The 22,659-nt window shown below is 38.4% G+C and overlaps 3 protein-coding genes across 6 annotated transcripts in view; 2 read left to right on the top strand and 1 right to left on the bottom strand.

Moving 5' to 3' along the window:
• Nucleotides 1-21: 21 nt before the first annotated feature.
• Nucleotides 22-22,659, bottom strand: part of LOC116299832 (extracellular calcium-sensing receptor) — a 66,283-nt gene continuing 43,645 nt past the window's right edge. Inside the window, exons 10-12 of one of the 2 annotated variants that reach the window (XR_016118984.1) lie at nt 21,579-21,658; nt 12,897-13,003; nt 22-59 (exon numbers count right to left, since the gene is read on the bottom strand). The gene's annotated coding sequence lies outside the window, so the exon portion shown is untranslated. The remainder of the gene's footprint in view (nt 60-12,896; nt 13,004-21,578; nt 21,659-22,659) is intronic. The other variant, XR_016118985.1, reaches the window with a different exon arrangement.
• On the top strand, nt 3,119-7,607 carry LOC116299825 (uncharacterized). The gene is made up of 2 exons (XM_031708537.2): nt 3,119-4,148; nt 5,980-7,607. The coding sequence occupies exons 1-2, from the start codon at nt 3,863-3,865 to the stop codon at nt 6,360-6,362; spliced, it is 669 nt and encodes a 222-aa protein (XP_031564397.1). The 5' UTR covers nt 3,119-3,862; the 3' UTR covers nt 6,363-7,607.
• On the top strand, nt 13,001-21,852 carry LOC116299824 (uncharacterized). 3 transcript variants are annotated; one of them, XM_031708535.2, is made up of 5 exons: nt 13,001-13,313; nt 18,759-18,880; nt 19,337-20,230; nt 20,748-20,831; nt 20,919-21,852. In XM_031708535.2, exons 1-5 carry the CDS (start codon nt 13,249-13,251, stop codon nt 20,969-20,971), a joined length of 1,218 nt encoding a protein of 405 aa, XP_031564395.1. In that variant the 5' UTR covers nt 13,001-13,248; the 3' UTR covers nt 20,972-21,852. The 3 variants fall into 3 exon arrangements, with proteins under 3 accessions (XP_031564395.1, XP_031564394.1, XP_031564396.1); XM_031708534.2 differs by lacking the exon at nt 13,001-13,313 and adding an exon at nt 14,931-15,519; XM_031708536.2 differs by lacking the exon at nt 13,001-13,313 and adding an exon at nt 16,579-17,126.

The raw sequence follows: 22,659 nt of genomic DNA, 5'->3' as shown, positions 1-22,659 counted from the left end.
ATATAAGTTTGGCGTAGCCTCCTCCGCATCTCCTTGGCTCTTTTTGCTCCTTGGGCTTCCTGTGGCGAGGACACAAAACTTAACAATTTTTAACAAAAATTCAACACAATTTAATACAATTTAACACAAAATATTAACCCAGGGATACCAACAGAGAACATATGTGTTAGCCTGCAAAGGATACTAGGCAGGGAGTGTGGGGGAAATAAATTTTGCAACTGAGAAATTGAATGGACCTTTTTAAATCAGACAGCGGCCATGTTTATTCTCATGAGAATAAAAACTTCTGTATAAATTTATTCCCAAGCAATCGGTATATTTATCGTGGAGTGGGTTGTAGTCAAAGCACCGTCACCTCCACGTTATTATTTCGTTTGGATTTCTCAACTCTGTTTCGGAAACTCGCTAATTATCATCTACAAGTTATTTATTGCTAAAATTCGAGATAAAGTCGTACACTTTATTTATCTTATTGAGTAAACCGGTTGGAGGAAGCAACTCTACAACGCGTATTAATGCATTATATGGATGTAGAAATGAAATAACGTCACGAATCGTTTGTTCCGTGAGTGTCCCAAGATACGGAAAGGAGTCATACTCAAAGAACTGAATGTTCTGTTTGCTACTCGAGTTTCCCCATTAAAGAAAGGGACCATATTCAAGGAAATGACATGTTATTCGTCTTAGATGGGTAGATACTTTACCTAAAGTAAATAAAAATCGATATAGAACAGTAGGCTATCTGAAATGAAGTGAAGCGAAAAATAAGTGTTTCGAAAATATACTGACGCAAAAATTATTAGTGACCCTCTTGTACTTTGTTCTCGGCCGAATATCTTTATCCCCATATATTGTTTTTTCTCTCGCTCCGGCGTTTTGCGGCGGTCGTTCGTTACAAGAAGCGAAATAGAACCTCTTGAGCCCAGGGTATTGTACAGTATTGAATTACCCAATGAATTAGTACTAGGATTCTAGTCAAACCGCGCATTTTTGTTGTGAGTGTTTCGTAGAGTTTTGTGTACGAGTGTTTCGTAGTATCAAAATATAGTTTTGTTGAAAAAAGGTTGTTTTAACACAGAGAACCCAAAAGCGAAATTTAAAAGCGAAAAGCTGCCAGAGAAAACTAGTTTCGGACTTTCATTTCCGTGTTTCGTAATAAATGTGGTTTTGATGAAGAACTAGGGGGAACTTTTGTTTTCGGTTCACAAGGAGAGCTCAAAAGCGAAACCTAAAAGCGAAGATTGACCACAGGGGAGACAAGTTTTATTTCAGTCCTTTATTAGGGCTGGTATAACTTCAGAAAACACAAGAAAGAAAAAAGTAATACTAAAGGGAAGGACATGGCAACCTTTAGTATCAAATGCGATGATTGGTTGAAAAGTCTATACCACGTGTCTTCAACAAACGTCGCTGGGTGGAAAGCCTACTATGTGGTAACTTTACCGATAAGAAAAAGGCTTATTGTTAAGTTCACCTCCAAATATTTCACATGAAAAATTTCTGTAGGGTAATTTTCGGTCGGCTTGCAATGGGTCTAGTCTGATCGGGGATGAAGGAGCCAAGCAACACAAAGCATTAACTCCATCAATCTCAATTTATTACGTAAAAACACAAAAGAAATCAGGCCTTTCTCGGTAGAATTTGTGCCATTTTTTTGTATTTCCATGTCACAAATCACTAGAGTAGTAGAGTGATTTTATTTTTCCTGTGAAACGAAGTCGTATAATTAGTGACCAAGAATCAACGTAAAACAAAAGAAAACAATGGAATTAGCGTCTACTACTGTGTATTACGTTGACTGTTCTTTCACGGGCCAAGTTAAGCACTCTCGCCCCGTATCCAAGGTAATTTGAGAAGAGTCCATTGTCATAAAATTTAGGTAGTTTACCTTTTGTATCTCAATTAAAAATTTATAGCGAACAAGACGACACAAAGTGACGACCATTATCCTCGGTAAATGAGCCCTAATAATAACTTATTTATACTACTCGTCAAGACGCGAAGAGTATATATAACATAGCCAAAAACCATAAACTAATAAAGTAGTATAAACATATCCTGAAGAACAACAATGAAACACTTAATTGCTCTTTAATTCCTTTATAAATAGCAGCCACAACTCGATCAACGAAAGTATAACAAACAAACAGAGATACGATGCCGTTTATTCGACGTTATACTTGGAGAATACAAACACGAGATAATAATAAGTCAAGGAACGGTTTTTCTCGGAAACCAAATGCGACTTCAAACGAACAATAAAAATCTTTTGATCAATCAATTTTTTATTCCAATCTTGCAAGAGCTTTGAACTCATAAAAACGGGATAGACTCTTTCCTATTAAAGACGAGGAAACACAGAAATCATTCATAAAAAAGGCTAGGGCTTATTTATCCAGGAGAGTTCAAGGACCTCTTATTTCGTTTACAAATCGCTCTCTTTTTTTGAGGGTCGATACTAGTATTTAGTAGAGTATATAGCTTCATTAACTAGGATTTGGGCAAGTTAGACTTAAATGAATCATGATGATGCCTTCATAAGTTCACGATAGCGTGTTGGAGTGAAAATATGGCGTCCGGGAGGGCTTGCAGGCACAGTAGCTGCGTCTCTGAGTGACAATCACTGATCTGAGATAGTACAGTCGAGATCATATTTATCTCACATTGCTGTGCCAGGTATTATGGAATTAGCAGTTAAGGTCGGTTTACCCATTTCAAATCCAAATCCATCGAAATCTATTTGGTGGAGCGATGGTCGCTATAAAAAGACTGCTTTATTGGATAGGTTCGAGAGGTTATCTCAGTGCTATCGCAAGCCTTATCGGGCTATTTCCTGCTTTTCACTCCTCTCATAACAGCTTGTCCGCTTTGGCGAAGGATCTTCTAAGGGAGGGTATGTGTAAGCGATCTTCATTCTTCAAAGCCTAATGACCTGATAAAGATCATTTTATAGAGACGTTTATGGCTCAGGATAAACAATCTAGTAGTCCCATTACCGCTTCGATCACGTTTTGTAGAAATCCCTTAACGAAGTTTATTTCCAAAACATCAAACTAAGAAAAAGGCTCGTTGACCTCTCGTGGATCATATAGATATTTAGTATTCGAGGGCTGTAGCTGTAACGGTGCAGAAATGAAGGCATCTTGAAGGGTTCTGGCGTATGACTGTTAACGCTTGTTCCGCCAGCCCATTCCTCTCGTATTCTTTGACGGTGGTCTTGTCTTGTCGTGTGTCAGACATTTAGCATCATTTAACTCCTTGCATTGAAACTACCACGACAACTTATCGATAGGAAATACCAGAGGGCTCTTTTGTTTCGGATAGTTTAGCTAAGTGGTCGTCGAGGCGTCGCGTTTCGAGCAAGGCTTCAACGGGTAGTGAAAGCTGGGCCTGGGAACAAAAACAATGGTGATTTTCTTATCTTATCTCTATGCTTTAATTACCACAAGTCTTTCAGATTCCTTGAGCTCATCTAGACGAAATGCGATCATGTAATTACCTTTACACGCAAGGCAACTAGGACATCTTGACTTCGGCATTTGATTCTTCCTTCATCAGGGGTCAATGATGACACTCACCTCAACATTCTGTGTCTGTCGACCAATAAGTTGCTTACCTGCACCGAACGCCTTGGAAATCTCACCCAAACCATTGACATGAGCTAATTACTTACAGAGATTTTCAATTTATCTGTCTATCTCTACCCGAGTGTACAGATTTACACATCTTAAAGGCTTAGACCTTCAAATTTCGACCCGTGTCATAGCGGTGCAGCACAAGACAAGTAGTCCTCAGTACTGAAGCGTCAACCTAAGAGAGCGCTCAGTGTATTCCAACGTGCTTTCTTGGCTTTCCTATCGTCATGTTACAGATGCAAGGACCTGGTTTAAGTCTCCCTCCACTAGTGTCCTGTTATGATGACCAAAGCTGCATGACAAGCAGCACCCCGTCACGTCCGCAGTACTGCTCACCCAACCCGCAAAACAACTACCACTCGGGCCGTGTTCTTCAAGAAATGATGTACCAGAATGAAGTGAATTTTCCGGGATTTATTACGGATCACCGCGGAAGCCAAGGTCTTCAATCTAGCTGGTCCTCTCCTTGGGGTCCTCGACAAAACGTGCCGTACCTAGCGCATCCCCATCCAGGTAACGAATCGATCTGATCCCTGAACGACTCGTATATCTTACTAAAGACTTCTTCTATCGCGTAATTTACTAACACTTCAGCAGTCATCGATCAGATGGCGAGATCAAGGGAAAAGAGAACGTCTGGTTACGTTTAGAACCTTTTCCAAATCCACACTTCCAAACTGTTAGCCAAGTGTGAAGCATTGTTTAGTTATTGTTGCTAATTTGAGTCAATTTTCACACTTCTCAAGCGCGCATTTTTAATGTCCATTTTTACCAGATTTTTTTCTGGGAAAATTTTAGAATTGTTATCGCGAAAAATTTCTTGCCATCGATTCATCTGCGTCGAGTTAATCGAGTAAAAATACCCAGGGGCAACAGCCCAACACTTGGATAACATCTAAAGTAAATTATGACTTACGGGGTACAGTCGAGATAGGAGACCCTAACACGTAAACTAATGTCCTATAGATGAACGCGCAAATCTCTCTAATCAGAGAAGACCAATTCATGAGGTCTTGTGAGGATATTTGTTTTGATTGATTGATTCATTTATTTATAAAAGCCATAATGAGAAGTTAAGAAACTCATAGATACAAGAACATAATTACTGGCACTTGATCGGGCTGGACCATGCCGGAAAACAAAAACATAGCAACGATTTCCAACATGTGTTCCCTAGATTTCAATCTCTCCTACTAGCAGTCATCAGTGTACTCAAGGTGAAGCCGTTTCTTCGAAATTTGGGCTAAAATCTTTCTTTTTTCAGCTTTCAAAACAAGGCTCGACTTATTATTTTTGAAGTGTCCTGTCTAGAGGTTTTTAGTCGAAAATAATCCACGTAGATTACGTTTTGTTTTGGAATTTAGAGCAATATCTGCGGTCTTGAAGGAATGAATTTCTAAAGCAAGTAACCTGCTTTAACTACAAGATACAAACTAAATCTCATTATCGTCAAGTACGTCATGTCCAAAGCATGAATACACTTCAGCATTCTGACTCCAAACTCCCACGAAAAAACCCGCAAAACTACAAGTACTTCCTCTAGATTTACCGGTGAAAAATGGCCTCTACAAAACGTCAATATGCCCTCAATCTGCTTATCGTTAGCTCGTGTCCTTTCTTTGTTTTTATTATTTTTTCTCGTCAAAAGCTAAACGACTTGAAATAATATTTGCTCAAGGGATTTGAACGTTTCGTGTGTCAGCAGAGGCAGTGTGGCAGGGCCTAAGTGTATGGCCAAGAATCTCTCGACACCATATCACTAAAAAAACGAAGGCACTTTAAACCATTTTCTTACCACAGTTGTAGGGTCGAATTACGCTAATTTACAAGTCTAAAGAAACGACTTATGAAGCGTTCAAGAGGTGTAAAGTTGCGAGATAATCAGCGAAAGTAAGACCACGGCCAACTCGTCAATTGATAACTTACTAACGTTGAAAATGTCCTGATAACAAAGATTGCGATTTCCAAAATATACTATAGATGTACCATCATAAAAATCGAAAACCTCGTAACGAAAAAAGAGAGAGAGAGAGAGAAAATAATTGTATGCTTTCAATATGATTTTCAAAAAGTAGGGACCGCAGGAAAAGCTATATTAATGCGAAAATGAAAAAATAATAATTTAGTTGATTCCAAACTCGAAAACCTCAGGCGAATTCTTATAAAAGTAATACCACATTCTAGCAGTTTATCCTGGTGTAACATGCAGTGCAGATCTAATCTTGACTTGGCTTACTCATTTACATGCGTAGAACATATTTAATATTCGATAAATATTTTAGTAATTTTTGTCTTGTGTTCCGAAACACATTGTTTAGTTCTTATAACCTTGTGTTTTTACCAGGCGATCCTTATCAGTACGCCACATATGGAGGCGAGATGGGTGACTTCCAAGACGACGGTGGTGCATACCCTCAGAAACGTAAAAGAGCACGAACTGCCTTCTCCGCAGATCAGCTCAAGAAACTCGAAAAAAGATTCCTGGCGAATCACTACATCGTTGGAGAAGAACGACAAAAAGTAGCCAAAGACCTCGACTTGTCCGAGGCGCAAGTGAAAGTGTGGTTTCAGAATCGGAGAACGAAGTTCAAGCGTGACCAGGAGCTTGAAAGACTAGGAAAGAAAAAGAAACGAAAAGGTGAACATCACATCCGAAAATGGCAAATCACTACGAAACATTTTTATCCAGAACTAGATAACGAAGAGCGACTCAATATCCAACTGTAATCATTAGCAACTATTTGTTAAGACACACTTCAGAGATAAGGCCTTCGTTAAAGTCGCACAACCGACGATCTCGTCGGGAGAAAAATGAAGTCTTGTACAGCGTTTGCTATCGTTGAAGACACTTAATGTACATTTAGATTCGGGGGATTAGCTTTGTGTAGAAAAAGGAATGGAGTTTTTTAGCGAGCTTAAATATATTTAATTGTCTGTCGTTTAACTCGTCTTGGATGTGGAGCCGAGTCAAATCTCGTTCCGTCAAGTAGGTCAGGTAATCTCGAAGGAAATAGTCTGTCGATTAACTTCTTCTCAGGCGCTGCGGGTTTAACGTCTTTTTTAATGACCAAGACAAAATGATAATGTTTTCATGAAGTGTCGCAATCTATTGCCGATTTAACGATCGCTTTCGAGAAAGATTAAAGGATATTTTGCGATGGAAAAATAAGCGATATCGAGCACCAGGCTTTCGGAAATTGCGCGTGCTTTAATCTAAATACCGGGTCACTACAGACGTATTTGAAATCACATATCGGTAATAACTTGCGCCCTTTATCGAAGCAAAACAGATTGATAATTCTAACGTAACCCAGAGGAAATAAAAAAGCTGGAATGCTTAAAATCGAGCGGCTTTTCCATCAAAAAACATTTAAGTAACGTGCTTACGGATTTCAAAAGGTTATTAATTTAAGCGTCATTGGGCGTGCCGGAACGCAATTTCCTGAAGACACTTTACTTCGCATCGAAGAACGTGTCAAAATTTCGTTCCATTTCAATCTTCAATCTTCACGAAAAATTTTTTATACGTAGGAAATAAAGGGCTGAAAGAATGAAAGACTGGGTAAACCTTTTAAAATGACTTAAGAAACGTGTAGTAGTTTTTCGTTTCTTCAACTGGCTACTTTTACCTTCAACTTTAACAAAACCCTGAAACAACCTCTAGGCTGATCAAACGGTCTCGGCACGGCTAACTCACAGATCAAACCCTGAAAAAGCCTCTGGGCTTATCTAAGTCAAGGCATGGCTAACTCGCAGATCTAATTTAGCGTGTTTGGTTTGCGGAGGGAGGAAAACTGGAGAACCCAGAGAAAAACCCTCGAAAATCCCTATCAACCGCGTGCGACTGCAACAATGTTCAACGTCTTGCAGCGCAAAACTATATTCATAAACAAGTACTTTAAAACTATGTAATGTAAAAAGTGTACATCTATCTCATAGCAAAGATCTAAAATAAACAGTCGTTTTTTTCAATTTTGATTTATGAATTTGTTAATTTTGAAGTTCAGGTTGGAGCGGTTGTTTTTGGAAGAAAAGTTGATTAAATATATCTAATCTCGCGGGAATTCAGTCATCAATTTGACAGGGTCCCGATAGGTAATTCCGATAAGTTTTCTGTAAACCAAGAATTACAAAGTCGTACGAGGTTGTGTTTACTTTATATCAAATAGTGAAATTAGTTTACGAACTGACAAGATAACCCACGAAACATTCAACATTTAATAAAGTTTATCGTACGCGATTTTTTTCCAAGTAAGACTGAGGCAAGAACTTAGCAGGGGAATCGAAAAATTCAATCGTTATATCTAGAGCACATAGGTAGTTTTTTTTTCTCACTTTTTTCAAAAGAAAAACCAGGACACAGAAGTGGAGTTAACGCAGCATGTGTGTGAGTAAAGAGAAGGCTTCAGTATAAATAGTTCATGGCAAGCCTGGGGTGAGTTCGGGCCGATGTTATCTGTGTAAGAGCGACATCTTCTAAAGGAATTGAGATCCCGCTACAAACAAAGATCGTCCTGTTGTCGACAGTTAACTAAAACACAAACGATTCTCAAAATTTTCTAAAAGTTTCACACACTCCAGGCCCGAATTATTATTACCAATGGAATTTTTTGGAATCAAAATTACGTAAAACACGAAGACTGAGTAATTGGGCAGGCGAGGCATGCATAAAATTCTAATCCCTCCACGGCGCCATATAGCATTACTCTCTTATCTATGACACACACACACATGAAAGCTAAGTCTGGAGAGGTTCCGACATTGTGACGCCAGGCCAGGCCCCGAAATCATATCAAGGAGGGTGGAAATGTGCTAAGCAGCCACGAATCACTGCTGTTTTTTTCTTTGAGTCAAGTTGTTTTTAATTTCTTAACTTGTATTAAATGGGGGTGATGTTGTTGGGTAACCACGCCTTGTAGTCGACACAGGAAACCCATCAGTTGGAGTTGTGTTCGGATAATGGATGGATGGATGGATGGATGGATGGATGGATGGATGGATGGATGGATGGATGGATGGATGGTGGGATGATGGGATGATGGGATGTAGGGATAGATGAATGATGGATGGATGGATCGATCGATGGATGGATGGATGGATCGATGGATGGTGGGATGATGGGATGATGGGACGGAGGGATAGATGAATGATGGATAGATGGATGGAGGGAAGGAGGGAGGGAGGGAGGGAGGGACGGAGGGAGGGAGGGAGGAAGGGAGGGAGGGAGGGAGGGAGGGAGGGAGGGAGGGAAGGATGAGTTGGGATCGTGTTTGGGTTAGTGGATGGGTGTGGATGGATGGAGAGATGGATGGAGAGCATGAATGAATGAGTACATGAATGAGCGGACGAACAGGATTGGAAGGATGAATGAATGAATAGCAACGAAAATCCAGGATTATACAAAATTTGGTAAATGAACAAATAAATATTTATTTTTAAATCAACAAAAAAGTTAATCAAACGACACGAAAAAAATATGCTGTACCTTAAAGTTATTGAATTATCACTCTGAATGAGTGTCTTACAAGTAATAAACTTTATTTGATCACTATTGCAATGAATCGAAGAAATAAATATAGGTTAAGTACCTCTGGGTTAAAGAAACCTACATCTCGTTTATCAACAGGTTCATGATAGATTAATGAAATCTTTTGGCACAAAAATCGTGTCACCCTCGGGCCTCTTCGGGCCAGGAAACAATTACACAAAAGAATATATAAAGCTAATATAAGGGAGTTTCAAGACCTTAGGAGAGATTAACCCATAAATAAGTCTAAAGTACTGTTAAAGATTCAAATTGAATAGGATCCGATAGAACACAACTGAATGAAGACTTGAATGGTATACTGTTTAGATAAAGGATTGGTAATTCTATCTTGTGAATATCATAAATACAAAAATATAATCTTGCTTACGGTGGTTATCTGAACTCTGATACCCTGTACACTCAGTCCTGTTTGCACAAAATATTCTGAAATTGCTTCGTTTTTCTGCAAAATTATTTATCTTGCTAAACTTTGGATACAAGTAACTGAGCCACTATGATCTAACTGGCGTTATTTTGCATAGGCCCTGTCCTTCAAATGGTTAGAAGGTCCAGAAATTCTCCATCAACTCACCTTTATGAATTTGTCAGTGATAAAAAAATCTAACGACATACATAGAATAGAATATAGAGCGTATGGCCTACTCATTGTGATGATGACTTCACCGTTTGAAAACTTTTATATTTTTCTTTACTGAAAATTCTTAGCCTATTATAGTCAAATATATAGAATGGTTCCCGAAGTGTTGAAGTAACGAAATATTCATTTCTAACCGGCTTTATTCGAAGTCAAAACTTTTTACTTTATTTTCTCTCTCAAGTTTTATATCTCACTAATAAATCTCTTACTCCCCAGCACAAGACCAGGCGATGACGTCAAAACCCTAACGCTTGCCATATAAGGAATGAAAGGTGAGGTAGCTGCCATATATGGACCGTGGGTATCACAAAGTTATCTGGTCGTCCCGTAAATCTCTCTCAAGACCATAGATAGCCTTTTATTGCCCAATGAATACAAGGTTAGATAAAATCCCTGGGGGTCTAACACTAGAGATATGTACCCCAGGATCTCATGCCAAGAGTGTTTACATAGCAAGTTTAAATTAAATTTTTAAATTATAAAAGGGACGGATGATAGTGAGATAACGTGGAAATCGGATTTTCTGATGATTGCATTTAAATTTCACAAAGTTTTATTTTATCTTTTTCGTGATGAGTGTTTTAACTGTATGATTGGTCGGCGTCATGGAAAGAAGTGATGCTAAACAGACCACACTCTAACCGTTCGCTTTACATCAAGAGTATTGTTCTGTGATCAATATAGAGTTTATATTCGTTTAATCCTATGTATTCAAGGTTTAATGGATTCTTTATCTTTAAGGTGCGTTGGCAGTGTTTCCCACGGCTTGTTCTCTGCCTTCCGTCAATCATATCCGGGTAATGGACTTAAGAGTTTTATCAGAGGGAGTATAAGCATGCATTCCTATGGGGAGTGATGGAGGTTTTGATGCAGGAGCCAGGGTTTACCTGAAGAGAAACGGCTGCAGACCTGATGAACGTTTGAGATAGATGTGACGTAGCTGTTCGTTGGTTTCACATTCGCATCAAAGCAGATGTTGATTAAGTTAGAGATAGTGTTAATGCTTTCTTTTCTTTTTTGTTCCTTCCTTTCTTCCTTTCTTCTTCCTTCCTTCCTTCCTTTCTTTTTCTTTCTTTCTTTTCTTTCTTTCCTTTTTTCTGTTTCTTTCTTTCTCTTCACCCCCACACAAGTGCAAAAACAAAATTATTTTCGCTTGTTTGTTAAGGAAGGAAGTAAATATAGGTGGACAAATATTGTGCAAAATTTAAGATATCAATTTTAACCGACCTGTTCATTGAGCAATTCACGTCTAATGTTATGAAGCAAATGTCATAGTCAGCTTCGGTGCACCTTAGGCTAGTAGCAAAACTCTCGTATTTGTAAAGTTAACTAGTCTCCTAAAGGACAAGTCGAATAAAGAGTGGTACTCCAGGCGATCCCGGAGCTATTTCAGCCCAACTCTAACACTAATACGACTTGACTGATCGAAGAATTCGAGTTCCCCCTGTAACATTGTGCCCTCACCGATTAAGAATCGGCTAATTAATCAAAAGTTATTGCCTTGATAATGCATAAAAAGAAGACAAAACGACAACCGACGAACGGTTATTAAATACCCTTTCAGGAGTCGAAACTACTTCAAAACTGAGCGGCTAGGAAACGCAATCGGTAGAATTATTGCCGATTTTAAGATATCTGGAGAGCTGATAGCGATCAAGTAGTTCATTAGCTAGCTTAGTATCCTGAACTGAAATGATTCGGATACTTGGACGTGTTTATCTCGAGAATAAGGGCTAATACTGAAAAGGTCGTATACTTGCGTGCAAAAGAGTTATTGTGTGTGTTTGTTTGCATGAAAAGTAATAATCAGACTAATTTTCACTGACACAAATATAGAAATATCGAAAACTTGTTTCGTAAATGGGGATCAAGGGTGGAGTAGCGGTAGAGGACTCGCCCCTCACATCTGTAGGGTATAGGTTTCATGGACTCGCCCCTCACATCTGTAGGGTATAGGGTTCATGGACTCGCCCCTCACATCTGTAGGGTATAGGGTTCATGGGCTCGCCCCTTACACACACACACAGACACACCCTACAGATGTAAGGGGCGAGTCCATGAACCCTATACCCTACTGATGTGAGGGGTGAGTCCATGAACCCTATACCCTACAGATGTGTCTGTGTATGTGTGTGTGTGTGTGTATGTGTGTATGTGTGTGTGTGTGTGCGTATGTCTGTGTATGTGTGTGTGTGTCGATGTGTGGCTGGAGGATGAGACGGAGATTGAAGGGAATATAATTTTGCCCAAATGCCTTATCACAAATCAAAAGGGACATTTGTACACGTGTGCGTAACAGCGAAGGAGTGAGCGTTAACCGAGGGGGGAGGGAAGGGGATATGCACCGAGGTGGAGGGAGAGTGGACATCAATCTGTTTTGCTCGTAGAAAATACTGCGCAAGTTGAAATTAAAACCAGCTTGAGTTATGCAGCGCTCAATTATGAACATAAAAAACGTTCTGTCATAATATATTAACAATAAATCAACTTCCGAAGTCTAATTCGATCTATCGGCTGCCTTGTAATTGGGTCCTAGACCAATCTCGTACCCAGAGCCTGCGTTTCTTCTGGCCTGCGTTGAAAAACGAGGGCTCTGGCATAATCCATTTTTTGAGACCAGGATTTCTTGGACTTCCGGTATGACAGCGCACGCGTTCAAACACTTGCCAAAAATTTAAAATATTCCCCCCCCCCCCCGATTCTTAATTTGTACTATGATTTTTACTATGATTTTTACTTCGATTTAATTTCGACTTTGCTTATTTTGACCGTTTATATCTCACTTTCCGAAAATTGCGCATGCGCCAAAAAATGGATTATGCCAGAGCCCTCGTTCTTCGCCGCAGGCCAGAAGAAACGCAGGCTCTGGGTACGAGATTGGGTCCTAGACCTGTAAGGCTTTTTGTCCACCTCAGAGTGGTAATGTTGGATAAATAACATCAAAAGAGTAAACTTTACTTGAGTAAAAAAAACAATGACAGTCTTCACTGCTTAAGTGATTCTATTTTTCAACTTATGCTTGACTCACCATTCTTTGAGACCCTCTTAAATCAATTTACTTAAAATAGAAACTTACGTCTCCGTTAGTAGCCGTTACTTAGCAACCATTGATCTATAAATAGTTGCAATTCCTCTGGGAGTTGTAGGCCAATCTTCAAGTCGTTTCTATGATGAAAGCTGAAACTAATAAGAAACAAAATATTGAGGTCAACTTACGAACCTAAAAGTCTTGCTTTTCTGTCTTGTGTTACGGGCTTCCCGTATAGGAAAGCTTTGGTATGTCCAAGCTTCTAACTCACTTAAAGAAATTATTTTAGAGAGGATCTTTGACAGAGGCTCTTGGCTTCCCCTGAATGGAATATCGTTGTAGCAAAGCGTCTAGAGAGCACGGTTTTTAGTGAACTACGGCCGGGAATCTTTTACCCAGTATGGCTGTAAACAGGACGACACAGCGACCGAACACATGCTGTACGTCTACAGGAGCCACCAGCAAGTAAGTTAGAGACATTTGTTCTTTTGATTGGTGTTAATTTTCACGTTAGCGTTTGTTTGCTCTTTTAATGGACGATTTTTTTTAGATATGAATAAAGTTGATAATTCTGTATATCATCAAAAGAATGAAATTCCGAGCGGAATAACTCATTCAAAGATGCCATTCAAAGATGTGTGTTATGACTAGAGTGTCTCTCTTTTCATAAAGCTTTTTCTTAAAATCGGAGTGGGTAATTTGAAACACATAGTGATATGAAAGTACAAAGGTAACGCTGTCAATTATTGTGCAACAAAGCTAATCTAAGTCATTTCCCAAGCGCAGACCACAAAGTAACGATTTCATCGGGAGGTTTAAGTTACGGCTTACGACACAGCAGCTAAAACCCCCACTGCCTGACTTCTAAGTTGAAAGGTTGAATCATATTAATAGGATAGAACACAAACTACCGTGTTTTAGTGATTAAAAGTAAATATCTCTCTCGATGGCATAGTTGACCCGTACTGTTCAAAAATATCCAAATTTATTCTGCTTCTTCAGTTCTTTCTTTTGAAAACTTTCTGGATAATCTCCTGCTTAAGAGGATATATTTTTGGTCTTTCCTTTTTGCTCTTGTACGCGAGGACAAAGTATTTTCTTCAAAAATTATACCAAAACAAACAATGTACACAAAAGGTTGGATTGTAAGACTAAAATTACAACCGTCGTTTTATAAAGCGTCGCGCTCTTTTTAGAAATTATGCTAAATTTGCTTTTTTAAAATCCTTATGAATCCATATTCTAAATATGGTTTCCTATTTAAAGAACGTCTCAGTTATTCAATAAAAATATTAAAACACTTAGTATTTACAGGCTTTGCGCGTAGGATTATAGAATCATGTTCTTGAATGACTTGAGCCCAACTACACACGAATTCTTGATACGACTATTAGTCTTTTGTTTGTTGTTGTTTAATCCATAATTATTTAACAAAGAATTACAGATTAAGTACCTTGGAAACGTTATTTATTTAGATCAAGCAGTATTTTGTAAAATGACAATGATTTCACAGGGCTGGATTTGTAAATAATCTTATTCTTAGATGGGGAGATTTAACGAATCTTGGTGACAAAAATCTGCAGTTTTTGAGATGTGATCACGTGACATTGTGATACTTTTTGATCTAAGTGTTGTTAGAAAGATTAAAATGTTGGTAAGCTGGGGCGAATGAAAAATGAATGAGGTTGAATGAAAATTTTAAACTCTAAAGAAGAAAAAATGTATTTACCCTTTCTTGAGCTGGATAATGATGTTTTTAATAAGTTATTCCTTAAAAATACAAAACGTGAGTTTATTTCGGCTTTTACTCTTACTTTTTTTTACGATGGGAAGCCATTTCAATGTTACGACACGTCGTACCACGTACGGGCTTAAATCATTGCCGTACGTTTCTAACTGTATACGAAAAGCATTCTTATGGCCAGCCATTTCAATGTAACGGCATAAGATGTGGTACCGTGTATGTAGTGTAAGTCAGTACCGTACGTTTTCCACTCATACGAAAACTATTCTTATGGGAAGCCATTTCAATGTATTTGCATATCGTACCGTGTGTGTACTGTAAGTCAGTACCGTACGTTTCCCACTCATACGAAAACCATTCTTATGGGAAGCCATTTGAATGCTATGGCATATCATGTGGTACCGTATACGTACTGCCTAAATCAGTACCGTATGTTTCCCACTCTCGTACAAAAACCGCTCTACCCTCCAAGCCATCTGTCCTTTTTGACATATTGCATAGATTTTACCCAATCATAGTGTGTCGCAGTCGAAAATCTTGACCCAATCTATAAAAACGTCTGCTAATGTCCAATTCTATGTAAATACGTCAGATTCGAGAAGCGAGGAAATACTCTTAATGCGCGTATGAACTTGTGCGTACACTTTCGTCAAAGCTAGACAAATAATCTTGAGCAAAGCCCATTAATGGACGATCAGTTGTGGCAGGTTAATCAGTCCTTTGATGAAATCTGTCGGTGGATTTCTAAATACAAGACCTAAAATGTCTCAGGTAAAATCATCACACACAGGTCGGTAATTAAGATTGGAGTTGGATCTGACAATGGAGTATTTGCCCTAAAATGTCTCAGGGTTCCAAATTACTCAAGAATTTCGACAAAACGCCTTATACATTATTCTTCTTGAAGTTAGGCCAAAGACTTCTTAGGTAAGAATAATCCAGATGCTACTATTTTAAAAAACAGATCAGATAAACTGTCGTTAAAAAAGTACTCAGAAATAGAGAAATAAGAGAAAAATATCATATGATATTTTTCTCTTATTTCTCTACTTCATTATATACACACCGAACGCATAATTTCTACTTTACTATGTCTATTATCTGCGTACATTTACGGTGTTCAACTTACCTATAGAGAAAAAATATCGCTCTGGGATCCTCACGAATACCCTACATTTCATATTCTGGCTGCGTTACCAGCGTGGTTGGTCCTTGTAGTGTAGTGGTTAACACATCGGACTAGAATACCGAAGACGTGGGTTCAAATCCTGCCAAGGGCATATGATATTTTTCTCTTATTTCTCTACTTCATTATATACACACCGAACGCATAATTTCTACTTTACTATGTCTATTATCTGCGTACATTTACGGTGTTCAACTTACCTATAGAGAAAAAATATCGCTCTGGGATCCTCACGAATACCCTACATTTCATATTCTGGCTGCGTTACCAGCGTGGTTGGTCCTTGTAGTGTAGTGGTTAACACATCGGACTAGAATACCGAAGACGTGGGTTCAAATCCTGCCAAGGGCATATGATATTTTTCTCTTATTTCTCTACTTCATTATATACACACCGAACGCATAATTTCTACTTTACTCAGAAATAGTTGAATTTGGATATGAGTATCAGCTCTAGTCGAAAAAGGAAAACTAGGAAAACAATATAAAATTCTTCCTAAAAAGTCGAAATATGAAATTTCTGGTTTGAAAAGATTTAAGGTAATTATCTTTAAAATGAAATTTGATTGATTTTAAATTCATCACGGACAAGCATTTTTTAACATGTAAAAAAATTTTGTATATACATGGAAAGGCGTGACCACGCACAAACACAACAACGACAACAACAACACAACAAAAAAAAAAAGAAAAAAGAAAAAAGAAAAAAAGAAAAGAAAAAAAAAAAAAAAAAAAAAGAAAAAGGAAAAGGAAAAACTTGGAAAAATGCTTCAAAAATATTTTTCAGCTGCTTATTTAATTCAACCTACTATTTCTCGTTTTAATTCTCTAAATAAAGAAATTCATTAAAACCATTTTTGCTTTCGCGGGCTTTTGAAGACACAGTTCCGCATTTCTCATGCTTTGGTTCGTCACACAAACTCCTCATCATTGTATATTTATAGATTGATAAACAATGATAATGACGTCTGTATTTTACATATTTATTGTTCTAAAAGACAAGCTTTATAAACCTAAAGAAAAAGACCCAAGAGCTTAGTTTACAGAGAAACTTTCAATCATCTACGCTTGATTGCCTAAACCTTCATTTATCTTTGCGACACTGATCCAAGATGTTGACTAAGCAACGGTGCAGTCAAACTTCCGGAACTTACTAGACAGAGCTAAAGTGATAATTTAGGTGTGATTAGTACGTCAATTCAATATTCTATATCAAAAAGTTGAGAGCTTTGGTTTATCAGAAGCTAAAACAAGCTCATTAGAAAGCTTTTTGAATCGTTTGCCGCACGAAGAACCTGTTTACTGAAGACTTTTCTCGTGTTGAATATTCTAAGCTTGTCGCTATGAAGGTAAGAACGTTTTTTCGACAACTGTTTTTTTTACTAAAATTTTAAGTTACTAGATAATGAAGATTAAGGATAAACAACGATGATTATTTGAAAAAAGGAGTCAGTCGTGACTCGAATTTCGGCTTATCGTAGAAGGAAGCAACGTGGCGTCATTCATGCAGTAGCAGTCGAGTCAAAAGTTTTCAGCCGAACTCCGTTGAATAATCCTATCAAATCTCTCGTATCTTAGCTAAATCCTAATTTCAATCATTTTTGCATTATGAGTTATTGTAATATTACTAATATAGATAAATATATTTGTTTATCAAGCCTAGTCGTGGAACCCTAGTTGTATCAAATTTTTCACCAACTGGAAAAGTTTGACAACAAACATATCGAATGTTGTACGAATTCCTTCACTTTCTACATCAAAAATCTTTTTTAAAATGCCTCTAAAATCGTAAATTCTCTAGAAACTAAAGGTTCATAGTAACGCGAAATTTGAATCGGATGTTTTAGAGTTTTCTGTGTGTGTTGTTTATTCATCCTCGGTGGCTGTTGTTGCTAAGCAAATCTTACGCTTAGTCATTCTAATGTTCGTTTGTAGATAAGCTTGCTGGAATATTTAAAGTGAAAAATACTCAAAAATATTATAGAATTACTAATAGATATTGTAAAAATACTGACTAAGAATACTAGCTATTATCAATTCTGAATAACCTAATTAGTTCAAGCTTTTTAGAAATTATCTTATACGTTGATTGACCCCCATTCTGTTGAGATTTATTAAGGATTAAAGAGTTTGTTTGATAAGCAAGCACGCGTCTACAGAGAGAGCAACTTCACAATCCCGCGAAAATATTAAGGAAGGAAAATTAAACTTGTTTCATTCGCTTAAAAATGATAAAAATGATAAAAAATTGGCAGTCATGTTGGATAATGTTCACTATAGGTGGTTTGTAATCATTCCTAAGGGAATAAAAGTTGCAGCCATGTTGGATGTTGTTCACTATAGGTGGTTTGTAATCATTCCTAAAAGAATAAAAGTGGCAGCCATGTTGGATGATGTTCACTATAGGTGGTTTGTAATCATTCCTAAAAGAATAAAAGTTGCAGCCATGTTGGATGATGTTCACTATAGGTTGTTTGTAATCATTCCTAAGGGAATAAAAGTGGCAGCCATGTTGGATGATGTTCACTATAGGTGGTTTGTAATCATTCCTAAGGGAATAAAAGTGGCAGCCATGTTGGATGATGTTCACTATAGGTGGTTTGTAATCATTCCTAAGGGAATAAAAGTGGCAGCCAAGTTGGATGATGTTCACTATAGGTGGTTTGTAATCATTCCTAAGAGAATAAAACGGTGGCAGCCATGTTGGATGATGTTCACTATAGGTGGTTTGTAATCATTCCTTAAGAGAATAAAAGTGGCAGCCAAGTTGGATGATGTTCACTATAGGTGGTTTGTAATCATTCCTAAGGGAATAAAAGTGGCAGCCATGTTGGATGGTGTTCACTATAGGTGGTTTGTAATCATTCCTAAGAGAATAAAAGTGGCAGCCATGTTGGATGATGTTCACTAGTCACACTATTCAACATGACCGTTTTTCAAAGATGCCAACAGACTTGACCCTAGGCTTCTATTTATTTCAGTAATGTAGAGAAACATGCAAACCAAAGGCAGGCGTGGATGGCTTTCCACAAGAAACGACCTGATTCGAACATGGTTACTACACCAATGAGTTGGCCTGGCTGTGGAAGACCCGCTGCTGGATGTAAGTATGACATGTATGGGTTACTCATTTGTTTTATCAATAGGTACACATCTCCGCTTCTCTTCCTTCCCTCCTCCCTTCCATTCTACCACTCTCTCTCATTCTCTTTCTTTTTCTGCTTTACTCTCTTTTTCATTTTATTTTTCTTCCCTCTGTTACTATCTTCCATCTTCCATCCATCCACCCATTTATACATCCTCCTGAGAAACGTACTCCCATTTCAAAAGCCGTCTGTAATATACTTGACATTATAGCCATATATAGATATATAGTTGCCCAAGAATATGAATACAATGCCAGATTGCTCAATGTCAATATATTGCTACTATTCTTCTCCTATTCCTCTTCCACTTGACTCTCCTTTTCGTTAGTCCTTTCTGCCTTCTATATCTGCTTAAAACTACATTCCATTCTATACCTAAAAAGGATTTCTTCCCATTTTTTCCCGATGCGCAGTAACTACACTCGAGGCAGACTACCGAAGAAGCAGATTGGTATCAACCGCTCAACCCGCACCGCGACCTAAAATTAAACCACGTCGACTCCCGCCAATCAAAGACAATGCGACCAAAAGCAAGGATAAGGCCAAAGGACGTCGACACAAAAACGAACGGTCGGACGAGATGAACGACGAAACACCATCAAAATCGGCCACATGGGCGCGACAATGGGCAAACCATCGCGCCAAACAAACCGGTGTTGTCACCAGCAACGAGCAACATCACGATATGGAAATAAGTGACGATGACGTCGAAGAGAAAGACTCTTACCAAGAATATATAGATCACAAACGCGCGTGCGCCGTACCTTATCAAAAAAGGCGCCAAAAAGTGGTGAGTTTGAGCGAGAGAGAAGCGGCCACCATGAGAAGACTTCGCGGTATTTACTGCAACACGAAAGAGAAATCCCTACGAGTAGAAAAGTTAAAGGAATCTATAAAAGCGTTACAGGATAGAACTTTACATACAGAAGTTGACGCTAGTATGAGGGAATACGACAAGAAAACAAAAGTCGACAAAGGAAATAGAAAGGAACTTAAAAGAGTCAGAGATCGGTATTTTAAAGATAAACAAAGAAGAACGAAGCATTCACACATTAGTTTGAATGCCCTCGAAACTCCTCAAGTGTCAAGACATGCTTACGGTCTACCAGAAGAGGGAAAAGAATTCGAAGAGACGACGCTTGCGAGAAAAACAGAAAAAAGACTCCAAGACATTTGGAAAAAAGCTGTGAGAAGGGCCATTGTGATTGACAAAATGATTAACTCCAATAAGAAGGCGCTAGAGCCCAGCCTACCACTGATTAGAGTCAAACGGACGTCAGTCTCAAGAGAAGCGACACAACACGAAGGTAAGACGATAAACTTCACATGAATGCTTCTTCACCGAAAACGATTTTTTTTTGAATAAGGTCTCCAGGGTGGAACAATTTGAGAACGCCGGCTTATCCGTTTTCATGTGTGGACGGAAAACTTTTTTTTCGGGTTCTGTGTGAAAGTTGCGGATTCAAATTTATCCGGCATAGTGTGGACGGGGCCTTAAGGAAGACCCAACAAAGTCTGTTCATATGTAAAGCCGAGTCTAGAAATCGAACTCGAGACCCTAGAGGGGAGTGACGAGTGCTCTACCGCTACGCCACCTTTTAGTTTCCCTCACACACACCAACATGGCTGCGCTGACTTGGAATGCAAGTACGAAGAAGTCGCGGGCTTCCTGTCCTTCAAAAATACTTCTATCAATAGACATAAACATAGACCTAAACAAAACAGCCATGATGTATGCAAAGCCGTCAAACACAACACCATCTTTTAACTACTTACACCCACATTTGATTGAAAAATCTAACTTATTTTTAAAACTATTTTCAGCTCCTGTTGAATCTAATCCAAAAAGCCAAAATAACTTGATAGATTTACAAGCGACTATGAATGAATTGGACGGTTTATCATCAGGTAAGTCTCTTTCTTTTTCTTGTCCCCCCTCCCCTCCCCCGCGATATTTATTTGGTATTTTTAATGGAGTTATTTAACTATTTTCAGTTGGTTCAGACTCTGAAGACAACGATCTTACTGATATCGGAGAAGAAGATTAAGCCGAAAAAATATCGAACGAAATCTGATCGCATTGCAGGAGAAGTTGAAACACCAAGCTTTGAGAAAACATTTAAATCCAATCGCAAAGAGGCAGCCATTTTGATACTGAGTAACCAGGCATTTGAGTCAAAGGCCTGGATACTGAGTCGCCTTCTTTACATCCCAGGTTGCATTTAGATGTATGTTGGTAATGCCTGAGGATGCCTTATAAAATGAAAACAAAAGGACAGCAAAGTAGCTTGGTTACTCAATTCAGCCAATCAAATCAAAATGACTGCTGTTAAGATATGATCATGACGTCACATACTGACAATCACGTGACTTAAAGTTATAAAAAATTGCATCGTATAACATGCAATTCCAAGTAAAACCGTTTAACGTCGCTATAGCTGGGTTGTAGTATTACATTTGGACTTATTTGTATTTGCATTAATAGGTCACGTGACTACTTCCCGCCATTTTTGATTGCAGTCTCAAGAAAGAATAACTGGTCATAAGAATTATGTCATCAATGCAGCTTGTTCTCACTTTTGACCTCCAAAAAAGGCGGGAAATCAAAACGTGATCATTATTTACAATGAATCTTATCATTTTTATCATTCTTACCGCTGAATCCTTTGACTGCGGTCCATAAAGCGGAGCACATCACGAACCATGTCTGACCAAAGGTCAGATTTCAAGTCCTTCTTTAAGAAAAAAGTTAGCGTTAGTTCTTTAATATAAAAGAAAAGTAAGAACCGACATTAGTTCTTGAAAATTTATGAATACAATTTATGAAAATATTATAGGAAAGTATAATAATATAACAATTAGGATTAAATTTAACTTAGCTAAGTTTTTAAATTAAATAAACAAACCCCAGTGGAAAATTTTTTTTGAAGGTGGACACACGTAGAAGAAAAAGGGGGGCTATGGAGGGGAGAAGAGAGTAAGAGAGACTAGAGACAGATAAAGACAGAGGGGGGAGGGCGAAGAGCAAGACTTTTTTCAAGCCAGATTTTGTATGAGGACATTCCAGTTGATATGAAAGCAGCGAAAGGAAAGAAAGGCTCCAAGGGATATGAAACAAAAAAACTTCAAATTTTATCAATACAATGAAACAATCCAATTGCTGATCAAAGTAAAGGCACGGCTAACTCAGAAATGGAACCCTAAAACAACCTCTGGGCTGATCAAAGTGTCAGAGGGAGGAGATAAGAAAAACTCTGAGAAAAACCCTCGAATCAAGAGACAGACCTAACATTCTCTAGTCAATTGTGATGTCAAGTCCAGGAATCAAACCAGACACCCCAGAGGCGAGTATGATACCACTACACCGCAGTCTGGATTCCCTAATAGGAATCACCAGGGATTTCGGCAGTACAACATCTGGACGTGTGTAAAGGACAGTATCCTGCTGCGCCGCAGACAAGAGAAGAAAGTCTTAATAGCGAAATACTCGTGGGTGATATGGTGGTGACAGTGCTTGACAGTGATATCTTTTGCCGGCTCTCTCAGGGAGCCAACAAAGTGCTTTATTTTCTACCTTCAGTCTTCCAGAGGAGGATATCCAGGGGAGTCTATTTGGTAATCATTAATCTCCTTCCTGTACAGGATTGTCTCAAAAACATGGCGAGAAATAGTTTCTCGGATAACATGAAGTTTGACATTCCATTCTGGGGAGACCCCCGACTTGAAATCCTATTGT

Source organism: Actinia tenebrosa, unplaced genomic scaffold (genome assembly GCF_029948245.1).
Source record: "Actinia tenebrosa isolate PJP-AT-01 unplaced genomic scaffold, QUT_ActTen_1.0 PGA_scaffold0__85_contigs__length_37466705, whole genome shotgun sequence".
Taxonomy (NCBI): domain Eukaryota; kingdom Metazoa; phylum Cnidaria; class Anthozoa; order Actiniaria; family Actiniidae; genus Actinia; species Actinia tenebrosa.
The sequence above is the reverse complement of the archived record's forward strand: the minus strand, read 5'-3'. Positions and strand labels throughout refer to the sequence as shown.

Excerpts from the sequence above, each read along its gene's own strand:
- LOC116299824 (XM_031708534.2), top strand. The coding sequence starts at position 15,434 with ATGTCTCAGGGTTCCAAATTACTCAAGAATTTCGACAAAACGCCTTAT. Across the intron at positions 18,881-19,336 it reads TGGAAGACCCGCTGCTGGAT|TAACTACACTCGAGGCAGAC; the intron begins GTAAGTATGACA and ends CCCGATGCGCAG. Across the intron at positions 20,231-20,747 it reads AGAAGCGACACAACACGAAG|CTCCTGTTGAATCTAATCCA; the intron begins GTAAGACGATAA and ends AACTATTTTCAG.
- LOC116299825 (XM_031708537.2), top strand. The coding sequence starts at position 3,863 with ATGTTACAGATGCAAGGACCTGGTTTAAGTCTCCCTCCACTAGTGTCC. Across the intron at positions 4,149-5,979 it reads CCTAGCGCATCCCCATCCAG|GCGATCCTTATCAGTACGCC; the intron begins GTAACGAATCGA and ends TGTTTTTACCAG.